Consider the following 19,241-nt stretch of genomic DNA (forward strand, 5'->3'; position numbering starts at 1 on the left):
TTATTTCCAATTGCTTTTTAATGAAATATATATAGAGAAAAACACAACCTAAAATTTAAGTATTATTTTTAATTATTATATATATGTATATATATATCATGAAAAGCACATTATTGTACAAGTATAGTGTGTGAGATGTTTTATTCCTTAAATTACTAAATTTTTTAATTATATATATATATATATATATATATATATATATATATATAAAATTTCGTAAATAATATTATATTATATTTTAAGTGTTAACTTTTAAGTATGATGATATTATTTAATAAAATTATATATATGATATAAATGTATTTTATATATTTTTAATTATTTTTAATGTTATTTATAAATATATATTAAAATATGGAAAATTATATATAATATTTATATTTTAATAAAAAATATATATGAGATCAAATATTTTATTTATAATTAAGATTATTTATTATTATTATTTTTAAAATATATATTTTTTAGATGTCATCTATTATTTTAATATTAAATATGAAAGGATTGATATATATCTCTTATATTCGGGTTTTTTTTTATAATTATCAAATTTTACCATTGAAATTTTTTTGGAAGATATTTTTTTTCTCTAACTATATTATAAGGATTTATTATGCCACTTAGCTAACATCGAACCCTAAGATTTGAATTCTTGTCAAACATGTTACCACAATTGTCTTCCTTGCTTGTGGTCTTTCTTTTGATTTCTAAAGTTGATCAACTCAGAAAAGAAGAAAGAGAGTTAAAGAAGAAAGGTCACATTTTAAAAGAACACACTAATCTAAAAAGTTAACATTACCTCTAGTTTGATGATCCTACAAAATAATAGGTAACAAAGGAGACTGGCTCTTCTTAATTAACAAGCTAGATGTAGAAGAGTCACTAACATTTCAAAAATTGAGGAAGTTTTGGTTCACCTAATCCCAAATTCAAGTTTCTTTGTGAACAAAAATACTAGTTGTTTAATTTTGATCTTATATTAACACAACAAGATGTTAATCTCATGAGAGTTGGACTAACTAGAGGAGAGGTGTGATATAGTTCCACAAAAAAATATGGAGGAGCTCACTAGTTAAATGACAAATATTATTCACTACTACAACCTCTTTCACTTTAGAATAAAGCTACATAGGTAAAGGAAAAAGAAGAGAACCAATAGGATGGAGATTGAGAACACGTTTTAAGCATAAATGGGGATGTGTCCTAGCTAGTGAAAAGCTTTGTTCTAATTCTCCTTCTATGTTTTTCTGCAAAACTTTTAGAGAAGATTGACCAAATTTTATATCAATAGTAATATTTTATATATGATAATTAATTTCCGTGTATAATAATTATAACATAACTATAACATAACAAACTCTATTTTTTTAATTTATATTTCTTTCATAACCATTAAATAACATAAAAACATCATAAAATCTTATTTTTTAAAATACTCAAAATATTAACTATACACAATCATATTAAAAATTTCAAGATACTTTTCCTAAAAATCTCTGCCATAATCTTAACAAATTCTCATTCTTACTCCTAAAAAAAATTCTATCCCATAACCCTGAACAATTCCCACTCTTGCTTTAAAAATAAAAAATAATAATGAATAAATAATCTTATAAACAACCAATTTAATTTATTAAACTCCTTGAAAAGAGAAACTATTTTTCTAATTTCACACACCTTCCATTACACATAAACAAAAACTCTTTACCAATTAAATTTAAACCTAAAATAACACCTCATCCCAACGAACAACCTACTGCAATTTAAAACGTCTGAAAACAACCTAATCTCGTGGTCGGAGAGAAAAAAGAAATATGCTTTTGTTATGACGTAATAAGCACCCATATGTTAATCATGGTCTATCAGCTTTAACTTTTTGTTATTTTATTCTTAAAATAACCAGTTGTCATATTCTTGTACCACTGGTGATAACAGATACACACGATAAAGGTATTAAAATAAAATTAATTATTGAGAGACTCGTTGAGTATGGGCTCTTAACAACATGAATGATTGAGATGTTAACAACATGAATGATTGAGATGTTGCTTAACATTAGAAACTTAATTTACTGGTACAACGGAAGTAGAGTACAACAGCGTAATGAGAGGTAAACAGTATGAATATCAGTAATTTAAAATTTTGAAAACAGAAGCTTTGACCAATCAAACAAAATATTTTGAAGCATTGAAGTAGATTCGGTCCAGCAGGTCCTGTGGTTAAATTTTAAATTTTGGGTGATTATAATTATGGGCAAAATTATGTATTCCTGGAAGTTGTTTCATGCACAATTTTATCAATAAAGATTTGTGGTTTAATTTTCGGCTAGTACACTTCTAAACAAGATTATGTATGCTATAATTCTAAACAAGACTATGTATGTTTTAAAGCTGTTTTATGCACAATTGATGAACTATATATTCTTGAAAGCTGTTCTATTCACAATTGAGGGGAAGAATTTGTGAAATGGATTTCACTGGTTTTGACTGTCTGAGAGAGTTAGGAATATCAGAAATAAACCCATATGGTTTTGATCATGGATTTGCTCTCCAGGATATGAGCAGTATTGGATCTGCAGAGCTTTATGAAAACTTGTCAGGGAAGACAACTAGTTATTCGGAGCCGAAAACAGTACAGAGCCAAACAGATCAAAATCCTGTGACCTCGGCTCGTAGCGGAGATATTGCAACGAATCATCAAAATGGGAAGCTGTGGATTGATATGGACGAAAATACGGGGCTGTTGGAGTGGGAGGACAACGATGCGGAGATCGCAGGATGGAAACCTACTATCAAAACTTGTAAGTCTGACGGTAGTGTGCAGCAGGAGCGTCCAGCGTCCAAGAATTTGCAGACCGAAAGAAAGCGAAGGAAGATACTGAAGGAAACACTTTTTAAATTGCGTTCTGTAGTTCCCAAGATCAGTAAGGTTTGTATCTTCCACTAATCATTCCTCTCGGAAGTAAATTAGTTGTACTGGAAATTTTTTAAGGTTTAAGTATGTCAGTAAAATATTTACTGTGCGTGGCAACAGATGGACAAACAATCAATAGTTAGGGATGCTATCAGCTATGTGTTGGATCTGCAAAAGAAGGTCCATGAGATTGAAGCTGAAATCCAGGCACTCTCCAGCTCTAACAAGCCCGACCATACTCAAGTAGCTACTTCGGAGATGACCACACCCCAAACAAATGCTAATTGTGCCTCGATCGAATCCGCGGACACGAAGAAATCTGCAAATAAAGTGGCAAAACAGGGAAAGATACTGGAAGTAAGTACTGTAAATCCTACTGATTCAAAGATCTCTGTGCTATTATCTGAGATTTATATTTGTACTTTTTGGATGTTTACATTGGATTTATTTGGCAATTTCTTCCTTTGCTTTTAGGCATTATTTAAATTTATATTTGAACAAACTTCGATGGATAAGGATAATAATTTTTTTTTTTACCACCGGTATGAAAATTTATATTCTTAAAATTTAGAAAGAAATTAGAGGGCAGACATGTTTTATAGATTCACTCAAATCAATTTTATATTACTCACCCAAAATTAAAACACAAGACATATAAATAATACTCATAGGATTAAAAATTAAAATACAAGACACATAAATAATATTCATAAAATTTAATAATAATATAAATAATACTCATAGGATTAAAAATTAAAATACAAGACACATAAATAATATTCATAAAATTTAATAGATTTTAAATAAAGAATTGTTTAAAAATTCTCAACAAAATTTAATAATTAACAAATTAATTTTACTTATTTACTAATGTAAATAGTATTTCTAAATAATTTTATATTAATGTTTTATGAAAATAGAGTAAGAAAAATCAGTTACAAAACAAAATATTCAAATGAAAAAGCATTATTACACATGACCATTTTTACATCTCCAAATCGTTAATGCTAGAAATAAAAATTAATTGAGAATCATGGTAAGGAAAAACAAATATATTGTGTGAAGATATCCAGTATATTTTAGACAATGGTACATTATATTAAATTTGAAAAAAGAGTTAAATTTCTAGTTATTGGTGTGAAACTATATGATTTTTATGTTGTTTGTATTTATTTTTGTTTTTGAGTAGGAAAAATTGAAAGAAAAGTTAAATTTCTGGTTATTGATTTAAGTTTATATGATTTGTATATTGTTTGTATTTTTTTTTTTTTTTTTGGAAAGTAAAAGGATTGAAAGTGGTTAATTGGAGTTATATTTGGTAGTTGGGAAGAATGGTTGTTTTCTTTTCCACTCAGATACAAATCTTTACAAGTGCAAATGACATGATGATGATAAATATTATTGTAATTGTAATAATTTTGTGCCTATGAATATTATTTTACTAACCTTCAGTTTCACCTTGGAATTGAAACAAAAACTAATTTGTTAAAAATAAAATAAAAATCAAAGTGAATTAATAATTCATTCAAATTTAAAATAAATACATTAGTTAAATTATATATATATATATATATATATATATATATATATATATATATATATATGGATGGCATATATAGTAGGTAATAATTTTTTTATCAATACAATTATACATTACATTATTTTTTCTTGAGTGACAGTGATGAGTCAGCTTGCATTACCAACTAGGGATAGTTGTCCCCACTATTAATTTGAGAAATTATGATAAGTTTTCCCACTCCTTTTATTTATATAAATAACATTGTTCCAACTCACCCTAACAAACTACACTTTCAATAAGTTCCAAAAATGTGGTCCCATGATTAGGTGGAGAGATTTGATCCTCACAAATCTTGTAGTTCTATCCTAATCAAAACTCTATATCCCTAAAGTTCTTCCACTTCCACTCAAAATTTATTCAATTGAAAAAAAACTACACTTCTAACAAAATTAAAACAATTTTAAATTAAAATAATCCATAACAATGCAATCATAACCAATCAAACAATATAATATAAATGCCATAGCTTCAATTCGTCAATGATTATCCTCACTATTTATGCTCTCTTTAGTCCATTCTCCTTATTATTTTATTTCCAACATAAGCTATGCAAAGTCTCCTTTTGTAAGAAATTTTCCACACCACTTCCGTGAATAACTTATTAGAATAGAAAATTGAATCAATATGTACCTTAATGCGATGACAGCATCAGTAAAGCTGGGCGATTCATATCTTAATGTGTTCAAATCTCTGAAGAGACGATTCACTTTTTCCAAAATGGATCCCCACTGGGGTCCATTCTCAACTGCGTACCCCACCGCAGCAATAGAGCCCGTGTGTCGAAAAATTATGATGTTTCAAAACTCTCGACAACGGTAAGAGCGAAAATTATTAATTGAAAATGATTTGATACGTCGGTCATCTCCGAAACTGCTCAAATTGCGGCTGTAACTTCGTGTTCACACGCAGAACTTTTTGTTTGGTGTTTCTGGCTAAGATCTGCTCTCTTGCATGGAAGTCAAGTTTACACTGCTGATTTTAATTGGTGTATTTTTTAATATTTAGAAATTTTTGTAGAGAGCAATGAAATTATAGTTAATTTTGTTCATGTTTAAATAATAGGGGTTGCGAAAATAAAATGTTATATATATATATATATAAATAAATAAATATGTAAGGTTAAAATTTTTACATGGTTAATTGGTAAGTATTGAATATTAATTAATTGAAAATATTTATTTTTAGAAGAGATTATTTTGTTGATAGCTAGATTCTCAGTTGAGTTTAAACAGAACGGTTGGCAAAATAGTTGTCATCTTTCTTACACAGATTCAAGTTTAGTAAGTTGGCATATTATGGCATGTCAAGGTTCAGGAATCTATATTGAGAGTTGGCATAGTACGAGCAACTTCTCTTTTGTCCTAAAGTTGAAAATGAGGCAAAATTTCTTCCAGTAAGCAATGTCTACGAATAAATTTTAATGCAATAGAATTTAGTTTGAGTGATTCGCTGAAATAATTACTATTCTCTCGACGGTCTGGTAAGTTTGAAATAAAGTAACACTCTAAAATAAACTTTGTTGTACTTGAAATATTGACACTCAAAAATAAAGTAACTTTAATACCAGCTATCTTTTTTGCCTTCAGGCTAAGAGAGAAAATGAATATCTTCCCTAACGATACCCAATGCCCAAAGTTAAAAAAAAAATAACACAAACCAACCAAACAAAACTATCTGCTCTTTTTGCAGGTCTTGAACTGATTTTGGCTGACCGAAATTCGATTTTCATTCTTGTTCTTCTGGCAATAGTTTTCAATTATATTGAAATTTGAAAGGGGTTTGGTTGATTGATGGTTGATGCCGTTGGGAAGAAAACAGGTAGACATCTGTAATGCTGGGGAAGGGGGAATATACCACGTGCGAATAGATGTTCAGAAAGGGGCTGGCTTATTAGTGAAGCTGATGCGAGCCCTGGAATCTCTTCCACTGCATATCATGAATTCAAACTTCTTCTGCTTAGATGAAGCCATTCACTCCACACTCACTCTCAATGTAAGTAACAAGAATCGACTTCATGAGTCGAATTTGACGATAGAAAGATATTACAATGCATTCATTGGAATAAAACATATATATAATCGGTCGGATTGTTTCGTTTAACAATAACAATGAAAATTCATTTTTATGACATGACAGGGGAGCTCAATGAAAATCTTAGGAGCGGACAAGTTGGAGGAGATGATTCGCCAAACCATCGCCAGTGCTTGGTTGGGCTAAGTCAAATTATTACTACATAAATGGTGATTGTGAGACTCGTTTTTCCAGACTTATGAATAGGGGCCGCCTTTGGAAAATTTCTGGACAGACACCCACCTGTCACTATCGTCTATTCATATCATTTCCATTCAAAAGGGTTTCTAATATAGTTGAGTTGTGTGATTCAAAAGTATGCTTGTAAAGATACAATCATTGCGACGCTGTTATTTATTAGATGTTGCATGTTATGTAGTAGCCAACGTGTTGTTGTAGACTTTGAAATTTCACTCTCTTATACTAATGAAGGATTACTTATTATATTCCATTTGTTAACCTTTGTTCGATTACTTATTATATTTCATTTGTTAACGAGTAACGAGTTTATTTTACAATTCATTACGAAATTTTTCAATTCATTACTAAGGAATGTATAAGTAGTGTATGTTTCTAATAAAATAATAAAAAAAATAATGTTTTTCCAAAACAAAAATGAAAATAATCATATAGATAAAAAAAACTATAATATAATTCAATACAAAGAATCTAAAATCATGTTCCAAAATATTTTAATATTTTTTTAAATTAAACATTCATAAATTGATCTCTGATGGGGATGAGGAATGGAGAGGAGGATGTTCCCGAGGGAATGTCTAGGCGCCTATGGTAAGCATGTGGCTACATGATGGCGAGTTGGTCTCACCACCCTCCCATATTACCTTGAGTACGAGAGACAATAAATATCGTCGTGGGAAACCTCAAGTTACATTGTGTCTTGTGGAGGGTGGTTAGTGCATTAACATTATGGAGGGTGGTGGGGGTGTTTGATGGTCATTCTGCAACGGAAAAAGTTTTGGATACGGTGTGTGGAGTGCTAGGAGAAGAGGGCGGTGTTGCAGAGGTGCTCTGGGCTGGCTGAAGGGTCGGCATTGTCGTAGAACGTTCTGCCCTTATTGGTGGGTGTGGTTAACTGTCAATTGCCGAATTGGGCTTGGCAAGAGCAAGTCTGCAAGGAACGTGGTGTATGTGCCTCTGATGAGGTTGGTTTGTTCTGGCTTCTCGTTTCTTTGGTGCAGTATGAGTCCAGGCTAGTTGTGAATTAGCCTTTGGTGGAGCAGGATTATTGAAATGTGCCTCCCCAGCGAGTTCACAAGGTCCTTGGCTGCGGGCTGGTACCATTGGCAAGCTTGTCGTGGGTTTTGGTTTGCTGGAATTGTGAGGGGTCGCTTGAGGGGTGGTGTATGTTGTTGGCTCGAGGTGAGAAATAGCTTTGTAAGTTGTGGGAGCCCAATGTCAGAGGGAGAGGAGGTTCAGTCGAAGCTGTTGGTCTTGACGCCTGTGTGGATCGTTTGGGAGATGTTGGAAGGGTTATTTTCATCTCACTTAGGTGTTGTCAGTTCCTCGCTGAGGGCGGACCTCAACCTAGGTGTCGCCTAATTCGGGCAGCCCTGGTGTGGCTAAGTCTCGGCCTTGGTTCAAGCTAGTGTTTGGGAGTGGTGGAGGAAGTCCGGAAGGTCTAAGTGAAATGGGTTTGAGTCGGTCGGCTTTAGGAGGCAGAGGTGGTGGCTAGTCAGGGCGTTCTGGATGCCTGAAGTCAGTAGCTTGAGGGAGTAGACACGGGGGCTCATCTGGGAGTCATGGTGTTTTTGGGCATCGTGTGCCAATGTGTCACAGTGGTCACGTTTAGCAATAAGGTAGCATGGAGCACTGTCGAGATGTGGTTCAGTCAATTCGGGATTGTCTTGAGAATTCAGAGTGGGTTACACAGGAGGAGCACGCCGAATTGATAGCAACTCTCAAGAAAATGCATTATTTCTGATGTCATGGCCAGGAGCGTGTTGTGGTGGTCTAGCGTGGCCAGAATTTTCTATGATAGAAGGCCGAGAAACTGGAGGCATGGATGACCCATTTCAAGGAGCATTTCCAATGTTCTTTTCGTCATTCGCCACCTCTTGGTACAACTGCAGACAACATAGCCTCCATCACCTCTGACGACTAGTATGAATACAGGTGTTTTATATGTTATGTCTGCTTACTCGGGCCTATGGCCTTCGAAATTGTGGACTCTATCTCTCTTTGGTTTTTTGTGTCATTATCATATGCTTTCGGCGGTAGTCAACAACCCTCATCACGGTGAGACTACCTGCATTTTTCCTCTGATGTATTTGCTTTTGAAACTATGAATGAAAATTTGACTTACAAAAAAAAAGTATTCATAAATTGAACCTTTAAAAGGAGAAACCATATCCTATGGATATATCAAAATCTTTAAAGACAAATATTTAAACATCAAAATTGTAATATTTGAAAATATTAATTTGATGTACTTTATTATAATTTTGTTAACATCATTAAATCTATTATTATTATTATTATTATTAGATTTAATAACTTTGGATTAATATTTTGAGAAAAAGTTTGCATTTTAACATATTTGATTTTTCTGGATGTATAATAAATTCAGAATTAAATGAATCTAGATTGGTTTTATAAAATATATGTAAAAGTATATGTGAACGGTAATAGTATCGTAATAAGAAAATTTATATATATTTTTAAATTATTATATTTAATAAAATATTATAAAAATATTAATTATATCGCATTTTTTAAAATATATAGTTATTTCTTATGCCTATTAGTTTCAATCTTATATTATAATCATTTACTAATACAATAACCAAGAGCACTTTAGTCAAGGTAATGGTATAGAATATAAAATAAAGCAAAACACTAATCGTGAGGTGCTATTATATTTAATAATATATATCAAATCACTTTGGCCTTTCCAACACGTATTAAGTTTCTTATAGGAGCACCTCAGCCTACTCAATACAGAAGTACAATAAGATAACATCCATCGATATATACTAAAGTGCCTAACAAAATCCCTGTCAAAGCTTTTGAAATGATTAAAGGAGGCAAAAGGATCGAACCGTGAGAATCGATTAGAGTAAAGGAGATCAAAGGATTAAACCATGAGAATTTTAATATAAACAGTATCTGTGTAGAGATGGGAGAAAACTTTATCCATTTACTTTGATGCCTAATATCATTTCGCTGAAGAAAATACAAGATTGTAGTGCCTTCTTTCATGAGTACAAGTTCGAGTTAGATACGATATGATAAAAATTTGGATGGAAAATTTTCAATTCGGACAAAATTCGATAGTATATATTTTAAACATTTAAATATATATACTCTTTTTCTTATAACACCAATTCCTTAGTCATTTTTTTCTCATTCATTTTGAAATTTAAATAATTTTTAATAATTTTAATCAATATAAACTATTTTAAAATTATTGTTTACTTACCAAAATGGACAACCACACTTGTCTTATCTACAAAATCTCTCTTTTTTTCAAAATTCAAAATTCCCTCTTACTTTCAAACTTGATCTAAAATCTTTTTTTTTTATAATTAATATTTATTTAAAAATTAAATATTCAAAACTCAAAATTATCCTTTTAATTTCAAATTTCATCTAAAATATTTTATAATTAGTACATAATAGAGAAACTGAGAATGGTTGCAACGTAGTGCAAGGTCTCTGCATCGAGAACTGTGATGGGCAGTTTGACTCAAAAATATGGTCAACGCGCCTTGTTTTTCCATGGCCAGGTTGGTTTAGAGTTTTATTATCAAAGTGGTGAGGCTTGTTTATGAGGAGTGAGGCTTCTTTATAAGGAGGCTTGTTGCAATGCAGTGCACGGTCTCTGCATTGAAAACTACGATGGGTAGTTTCACTAATAATATGGTTAGCACGCCTTGTTTTGCAATGGCTAGGTTGGTTTAGAGTTTTATTATCAAAGTGGTGAAGCTTGTTTATGAGGAATGAGGCTTGCTTATAAGGAGTGTTTATCAGCCTTGTTTATTGCGATGAGCATTTTTTGCTAATTAATTGAGCTCCACTTTATTTGAAGCTACTAAGGGAAGCGTGTTTTTTTGTTAGAGCCTTTCTTTAGATTTGTTCTACAAATATATGTTTGTAGTTGTTGGTGGTTTTTGTGAAGTGTGGAGCAAGAAGCAGGGTGTTGTTGAAGATTGGGTTTTTTTGTCAAGATAATGAATCCATTTGCAAATACCTACTTCAATGAAGCTAATAAATTGGATGACTCAAATTATGTCAAATGGAAACTCATGTTGTAGATTCTGATGGAAGGATATGGCGTTTGGACCATCAAAAGGGGATAAGAAGCAAAGCCAAGTGCTACTAGAAGTGAGACAACTGCATCAATCCAAGGTTGTGAGAAGCAAGATAACAAAGCAAAGGTATTATTAAGAATGTCTATGAAAGATAATATAATCATATTCATGATTGTGAGACCTATAATGCAACTTGGAATACACTGAAGGAGTTGTATGAGACTAAAAATACAAATCGGGTCCTCTTTCTAAAAAGTAAGCTCCTTTATATTAGAATGGAAGAAAATGGATGAGTGAGTGCTTTTGTTTCAAGAATCAAAGTCTTGAAAGACAAGCTAAGAGACATAGGAGAATCAATACCTAGTACCGATCTTGTGTCAATCACTTTAAATGGAATGTCATATGACTATCATATGTTTATTATAGGTCTTGTAGCAAGGGAAAGCTCTCACTTTTTAGGAATTTATAGGTATACTGATGTAGCAAGAAGAGAGATGCAAGAACTTGAAGCCTCAGAATCTGGACTTAGCACTTGTCGTAAAGAAGAAATTCTTTAAAGGAAAACAAGGAGAAGAAAGTAAAGGTGGAAGCCCAATTCAGAGGAGGCCATCTACAAAGTTATATCAAGGTACATCACCTGCTAGAAATGTTTCTAATATTAAATATTTTTATTGTCGTAGAAGTGGGCATCTTTCCAAAGATTGTTATAAGAATAAAAATGATGAAACGAGGCATAAACACATAAGACATTCATGACATTTTGCAAGAGAATTCATGGATTCTGATCTTAAGAATCTTAAGTTGTTTGTGTCTAATGCTACGTTTTCCATTGAAACCGATGATGTCGATGCATGGTTTGTGGATTCTAGAGCCTCAATCTACATGAAGTGCAATAAGGAATAGTATGAGAACTTCAAGGAAATAAGCAATGTTGGCAGAATTTATCATGGAGATGTTCATGCACATCAGATCAAGGGATATGGAGACATTCCAATGACTTTACCAAATGGCAGTTTTAAATGCATTCATAATATTATGTATGTGCTCGGAATCAAGAAAAATCTGATCTTCGTGTCTATAATCATATATCTGAATATGAAGATTAGATTCTTCAAAACACATTGCATAGTAAAGGACTTGTTGTATCACTGCAAATCGATTGCTTCAGGAGTCAGAGTTGGAGGCCTGTACGAACTTGATGTCACTAGTAAGAGTCATCAAGCACTGACTTCTAAAACTGTGTCAATAGAAATTCTTTGGCACCAAAGGTATGATCATATGAGTTTTCATGATTTTTTGTTGTTGCAGAAACAAAGAATAGTTGAAGGACTCCCTATGTTAAAGAATGAGTATGTTCTTGTCAAGGCTATGCATTCGGAAAAATTCACAGGGATGAATTCCCCTCTAATCCTAATAGGAGAAGAAGATATGTATCAGAACTTGTGCATTCTGGTGTTTTTGGACCAATGCAGACACGTCTCTAGGAGGTGCTTATTCTTTTTTATTGTGTATTGATGAATGCATAAGGTACACTTGGGTGTACTTCGTTAGGAGAAAGCGTAATGTTTTTTAGTATTTCAAAGAATTAAAAAACATGGTGGAGAAGCATACAGGGAAGTTCATAAAGATCCTCCTTTCAGATCAAGGGGGAGAGTACAGGTTGGGGAACTTAATCAAGTTTGCAAGAATCATGGAATAGTGCAACAATTTTCAGTACCCTACACTCCACAATAGAACGATGTTGTATAAAGGAAAAACAAAACATTGGTGGAGTGTGCTCGGAGTATGATTAAAGGTAAGAATATCTCAAATTCCTTTTGGGATGAGGCCATTAGCACTGTAGTTTATTTAAAGAAAAAAAATCCAAAAAGGTATATTGATCTCAAGACCTCATCCGAAGCCTTGTATGGTTTTAAACCAACAGTTCATCATTTAAGGGTATTTGGGTGTAAAGCATTTACACATATTCCGAGGGAGAATAGAAAGAAGATTGATTCTAAACCCATCAAATGTATTTTTGTAGGATATTGTTCATAATCTAAATCATATAAAATGTTTGATGCATCTACTCACAAAATATTTGCGAGTAGAGATGTAATTTTCCATGAACAGGCAAATGAAGGCAACAAGGAAACGACTCTGAAAGGTGGCACATACTTCCTAAATTTGAAGACAATAAAGAAGAAGCAGAAGATAGTGAGCAACAAAAACTTGAGGAAGAATTTAGTGATATGGATATCACCAGCAGTCAGAGCTCACCTAGAGGTGGAGAAGTACCTTCAAAGAATAGAGGTGAATACAACGAAGTGTTAACGAGATCTACTTGACAGAGTTGCCTACCTGAAAGGTATAAGGACTATGCCCCGATGATTAGTGTTTTGAATGTCATAGAACCCATGAGTTTTAATGAAGCTAATGAACATAAAGAGTGGAGAAAAACAATGAAGGAAGAATATGAATCTATAATTAGAAACAAAACCTAGGAATTGACTGCATTTTCTAAAGATAAAGAGCCCATAGGATGTAAATGGTTATAAAAACCCATGCTTAAATAGAATGGCAGTATATATAAATATAAAGCTAGATTGGTGGCAAAAGGGTACTCACAAAAAGAGGGTATTGACAATGTAGAAACATTTGCACCTATAGCTAAATTAAATACTATTAGATTGTTAATTTCCATAGATACAAAGTACCATTGGAACTTGCACCAACTAGATGTAAAATCTATTTTTCTAAATGGTGATTTAAAGAGGAGATGTATTTGACACAACCTGAAGGGTTTGTGAAAAAGGGGTAGCAACATTTAGTTTGTAGATTAGATAAAGTTTTGTATGGGTTGAAGCAGGCACCCAATTTGTGGTATGAGAGGATAGATTCCTTCTCTCTTCGATGGGATTTTATGAGGAACCAAAGTGACCCAAATATGCATGAAAAATTCGATGCAAAGGGGCATGTTTTAATGATTTCCTTGTATTTTGATGATTTGATTATTACAGGGAAATTTGATAAACTAATTAACGGAATTAAGGTGCAGATGTCACAAGTATTTGAGATGAAATATCTTGGTAAGTTACATTATTGTCTAGTTCTAGAAGTTTGGAGAGATGTTGGTGAGAATTTTGTTTCTCGGGGTAAGTATCTGAGAGAATTTATTTATAAATTTAAAATGGATTAGTGCAAAGTTGCTTTTGTTCCAATGTAACATAATGTGAAACTTCATATTGATGATGGCTTAAAGGAGGTAGATGGTACAATGTATAGACAACTGACAGGAAGCTTGAATTATCTTACTACAACCAAACCTGGCATAACATATTGTGTTAGTGTGTTAAGTGAGTTTTTGGAAAAACCTCTAGAAAGTCATTGGAGAGCAACGAAAGATGTACTCAGACACCTTAAAGGAAAAATTGATTTTGGTCTTAAGTATACTGGTTCATTTGATGTTGAGCTCACAGGTTACTCAAATTTAGATTCGTCTGATAATCCAGATGATAGGAGATCTATTACAAGTTATGTTTTTAACATTGGATCCAATATTGTTTCATGGAGTAGCAAGAAGAAACCTAGTGTATCTTTGTCATCCACTAAGGTGGAGTATACAGTTTTGTGTTCAACAACTTGTGAAGTTGTTTGGTTGAGAAGAGTTCTTCAAGATGTTGGAGAAGAACAAAAGAAGACTACAATGATCAAATGTGACAAATAGAGCTCAATCAAGTTGGCTATAATCTAATTTATCATGTAAGAAGAAAACATGTTGTTTGTTAGTTTATTTCTTTTACAGAGAAGATACAATCCAAATATTTTTTTCTTGAATATTTAGTACTTGTGAAATTGTTGTTGATATTTTCACTAAGCCTCTTGGGAAGATAAAATTTGAATTATTTAGGGAGATATTAGTTGTGTAAATCAATCCTTTCTCCATTAAGGGAGAGACTTAGAAATAATGGGGAAGAATTCGTTAGATTGTATTCTTATTGTGTTTGTATTTAGGATTCTGCTTCTATTTTCCATGAGTTTGTTTGATCTCCCTAACTAAATGTAATCCTATAAAATGTGTAATGTTTGATTCTTCATTCTATGGATGTGTAGCACTATTTGGAAGCCTCAGGGGCTCCTCACACAAGAGGAGATTCATATATTAACAATTTTGTCTTCCTAATTTCGAATATAAATTTAATAAGGAAATGATATTTTCATTTCCTTCATGAATGACCTTATACCTTAATTATGATGTAGATCAACAAGTCCATTGACAAGGATGAATCTAAAAATATTCATGAAAAGAAAGAAAAAAAAACTTCTCTTTATAATTGTTGTTAAACACATGTAATTGAATCAAGTATTTGCATTTCTATAATACTTATGATACAACTAAATTAATTCATAACCTAATAGATCATTGTCATGATAAATTCCTCTATATAATTGAAACAATTATTTATTTTATATATTCTATCGAAACCCTATATTAAACTTATTCATTTTAAATATTATGTCCATAATCTATATTAAACAAAATCATTAATATAAAAGCACTACTATCATAATATACCTATTTTTTATTTCATTAAGAAGTATTATTTTGAATTTCAAAATCACTATTTTACTCTACACATTTTTTATTACTTTAAATAACAATCATTAATCTATTATACTCTACAAATTTCAATATTTTAAATAGTAAGTATTAATTTATTCTACTCTACATATTTTTTACTACTTTAAATGATAAGTATTAATTTATTTTTTATTACTTTAGATAATAATTATTAATTTATATAATATATCACATGTAAAATAAAAATATTACACAAATAGCATAAAACATATCCACTCGGATATTATTTTGAATTTCCACATGACTGTTCTACTCTACATATTCTTTTTATTACTTTAAATAATAAATATTAATTTATATTAAAAAATGTTACACAAATAGCATAAAGCATTGGAGTTGTCTATAATGCGACTTTTTGAAGATTCCGGTGACGGAATCTGGTGAAGAAATTGAGGTCAAATCTTGATTTCTTTCAGTTAAAATGGTTTTTTAACTGCATATTTGGATTCAGCACCCTGAAAAACCCCTGGGACACTTTCATTGTGCAGAAACTAGCTATCAAACTTGTGATTCCAATAATTCCTGCCGGATTTCGACCGGAAAAATCCGCCGGAAAGGCTTTCAAAAAGTCGCGTTATAGACAACTCCTAAAGCATTATCGGAAAGCATTATCGGAATTACCACCCAACAGTAACAATAATTATATCTAAGCATTTATCGCACGCCATGACAACTGCTCTTCCAACGAGCTCCATCTCCATTGACCCTAGGTCCAACCCCACATAAAATATCCTACCGACAAACATGTCAAAGTTTGAGCAATAATTCATGACAGACAACCCCACCAAATGAATTGCCAATTATTTATAGCCCACTACCTTATCCATCCATCCATCAATTGGCACCTCTCATTGGACCCCATGTCAAATTATCCTTTAATAAATTGTCAACTTTTTCTAAGAATCTAACGCAGCATCCGTGGAAATTGTTTCCATTCTTATCTGTTAACGAGTGTGAATTTTAGGAACCATCTGAGCTCTGAGAATGATGAACTCTAATCTCTTTGTTGTCGCCTCCCTTCCTTCAGCCGTCGTCTGGCCTTTGCTCGGCCCTTCAGAAGATGGCAATGCGAGCTTCAGAGTGGCCCCGACTCCATTCAAGCCAAACCGAGCGAATAAGATCGCGTGTAGCTCTGCAAAGAAAAAAGAGAAACATGCACGAGTTGGGTTCTTAGCAAGCTGCACATGCACTGCAGCAGACATGGCGGCAAACACTCTTCATCTGCAGGTCGTTGGCAGCTTCGCAGTGAGGATGAGGACGACGCCTGGCCTTGAGGGACTTATGCAGGCCGCCAAGATTTTGGACGTTTTGACAGGCAACAAATCAAACTTCGAGGGTTCCAGATTAACCCTGCATCTCAATAGCTTATGGATCCAGCATGACATCGCCAGGAACCCACATGCATTATCTGTCGTGGAGCAAGGCTGCGATTTTTCTAGCCAGCCCCTGCACCCCAACAGTCCATTGTTTCAGAGGGCTACCACAGAGTTCACCAGTCAGCAAAGCCCTAGCTCCAGAGGAAAGCAGAAGTCTGATCACTCTGCCTCGTTCCAGATCCAGATCGTGCTCCTTTCTGGCAAAACTCTGCTACAATGGGTAAGCTCTTCGGATCTAGTGCAGGACCTCAAGCAAATCCTGGAATTTAGGCTGGGGATTCCCTTTGCATCTCAACGACTCCTCCACGAAGGTAAACAACTTGAGGATCTTTATCCCCTTTCTTTTTACAGCATTAAGAGAAATGCCTCCATCATTTTTACCCTTCGTTTGAGAGGGGGAGCTGTTGGACAGTCATCTTCAGCTGCGGCTTTTTCATACAAAGATGTTGTCCATGCTCAGATGCCCAAGAAAACAGCTCCACCAGCTCAGGCTCCCAAACCTTTTTTGGTGGACAAACTGGAGGAAACCCCCTCCATTGAAATAATGCATCCAATGCTGGATGAGAAAATCCAAAAGTATGCATAGCATGCGATTATTTGCAGGTTCAATGGGCTATGGCCACACACAACAGATCTCTACCAATGGATTCACTCTAATTGGATCGACAATTGCAAGGTTCTCCTTTGCTCAAAGGGTTTCTTCATTGCATTGTTTGTTCTCAATGAGGACTACCAAAAAGCATTAACTGAAGGCCCATGGTTTTGGGGCTCAGCAGGGTTATTCCTCACCCCATGGTTCCCAGATTTCGATCCCTCTACAGCAATCATAACCAAGCTCCCCATCTGGGTCAGACTTCCTAATCTCCCGGCGCATCTATGGCACTTTGCTGTATTCCAAGGGATCGACAATTCTCTAGGCCACTTTCTAGCCATAGACACTTCTAGAGGGGAAAAGGGCATATACACCTTCACCAGAATCTGTGCAGAAATAGAGATGAGCAAAGGTCTACCTGATCAGATTAATCTCAAAATTGGAGACTTCCATTGGACTCAAACCCTGGATTACGAAAACACAGCCTTTCGCTGCCGAAATTGCCATCACACAGGGCACGTTTAGAGCTCTTGTCCATCGATGCCGGCCCAAAAGAAGAAAGGCAATCCTAAGCCGAAATCCAAAAGTTGGAAACCTCATGATACTCCCCCCATGGATGATTTTGATTCCAGCTTAGATGAAGAGGAAGGGGATGCGGAAGGAATGGACGCAAAGCTGGCACAGGATCCGCCCTCAACTGGTCCTGAGGACTCTATTGTCCCCCCAAACTCACAGAAAAGAACTCATGAGTCCTCTCCCTCGGATTCAGACAAGGAGACCTCTCCGTTAGCCCAACTTAGTTTGAAAATCATGCCAGCTCAGCAGAGTCATCTTGATTGAGTCAAAGTTGGTAAAAAGAAAGGAAAAAAATACCGAATAGTTGATTCTACCCACATTGGGTAAAATCCTTTGTTCTGCTGTTGTTACTCTGTTGTTCTTGTTACTTCTTGCTTAACACTACTCTCTTCTTGTTTTCTCTTATGGGCCGAGGTGGATAGTCTATCCTTTCCGGCTGCCCATTTTCTTGCTTCTCTGGGTTGTAACTTCATATTTTACCATACGTCCTCTTAATAGAATTAGTTTTTACTGAGAAAAAAAAAACGAGAGTGAATTTTGTCACAATTGATCTAAACCCCAGAATTATAAAATTCAAATCTAAGATTTATACTAGACATAGTAAAAGTCTTGGGCTATATATACGCTTCTATATCTTCTTAGACCCAACATTGCTCTGCGCGTCTCTAGCATTTTATTTTTTTCATTTAGGTGTGTGTGTGTTAGGGTTTCGAATCGAGTAGCCGTGTATAATCTGTGTCTCTTTCTCAGTGTCCAACCATGTCTGAACTTTACACTCTCTAACTTAGTCTGATCTAAGTATTGTAGATTAAAAATATCCCAAAAATTTGAAAAACAAAAGAGAAATCAACCCTAAATTAACCCTTCATTGTAGATCCATCACACTTGTATCCATTTTTCTCAATTAAAAACCCCGCACAGGAGGAATCGTTTTGAAGCTGGTACTTCGTACAATTCCGATATGGGGTTCTTCGATCATATGTTTGGGTTTGGACGCTCGTCTCTCCCAGCTAAATCTCTATTCATAGTACTTCTCAACTTTGTTGGTGTTGGCTTATTCTCGACTCGAATTGACATATAATTGAACCCATTAATCTGAAGTCAGTTCAGAGGACTTGTGTCAAGTGGCAGATTAAGAGATCATCCCAATGGAAATGTCACTTGGGTACTGGGTCAAGTGCAGACTTCAACATCAACATTCGACCAATGAATCTGACATGCTATGCTTGCTCTAAGCTAATAA

The 19,241-nt window shown here is 33.8% G+C and overlaps 1 protein-coding gene across 1 annotated transcript; it reads left to right on the top strand.

Annotated features, from left to right (window-relative positions):
• Nucleotides 1–2,300: 2,300 nt before the first annotated feature.
• LOC149151992 (transcription factor bHLH27-like) lies at nucleotides 2,301–6,976 on the top strand. The gene is made up of 4 exons (XM_089441737.1): nucleotides 2,301–2,928; nucleotides 3,034–3,270; nucleotides 6,311–6,484; nucleotides 6,629–6,976. The coding sequence occupies exons 1-4, from the start codon at nucleotides 2,467–2,469 to the stop codon at nucleotides 6,707–6,709; spliced, it is 954 nt and encodes a 317-aa protein (XP_089297863.1). The 5' UTR covers nucleotides 2,301–2,466; the 3' UTR covers nucleotides 6,710–6,976.
• Nucleotides 6,977–19,241: the final 12,265 nt, after the last annotated feature.

The sequence above is a fragment of the Pinus tabuliformis genome, chromosome 9 (genome assembly GCF_031772625.1).
Source record: "Pinus tabuliformis cultivar Carrire ecotype Pingquan chromosome 9, CPIR1, whole genome shotgun sequence".
NCBI classification, from domain to species: domain Eukaryota; kingdom Viridiplantae; phylum Streptophyta; class Pinopsida; order Pinales; family Pinaceae; genus Pinus; species Pinus tabuliformis.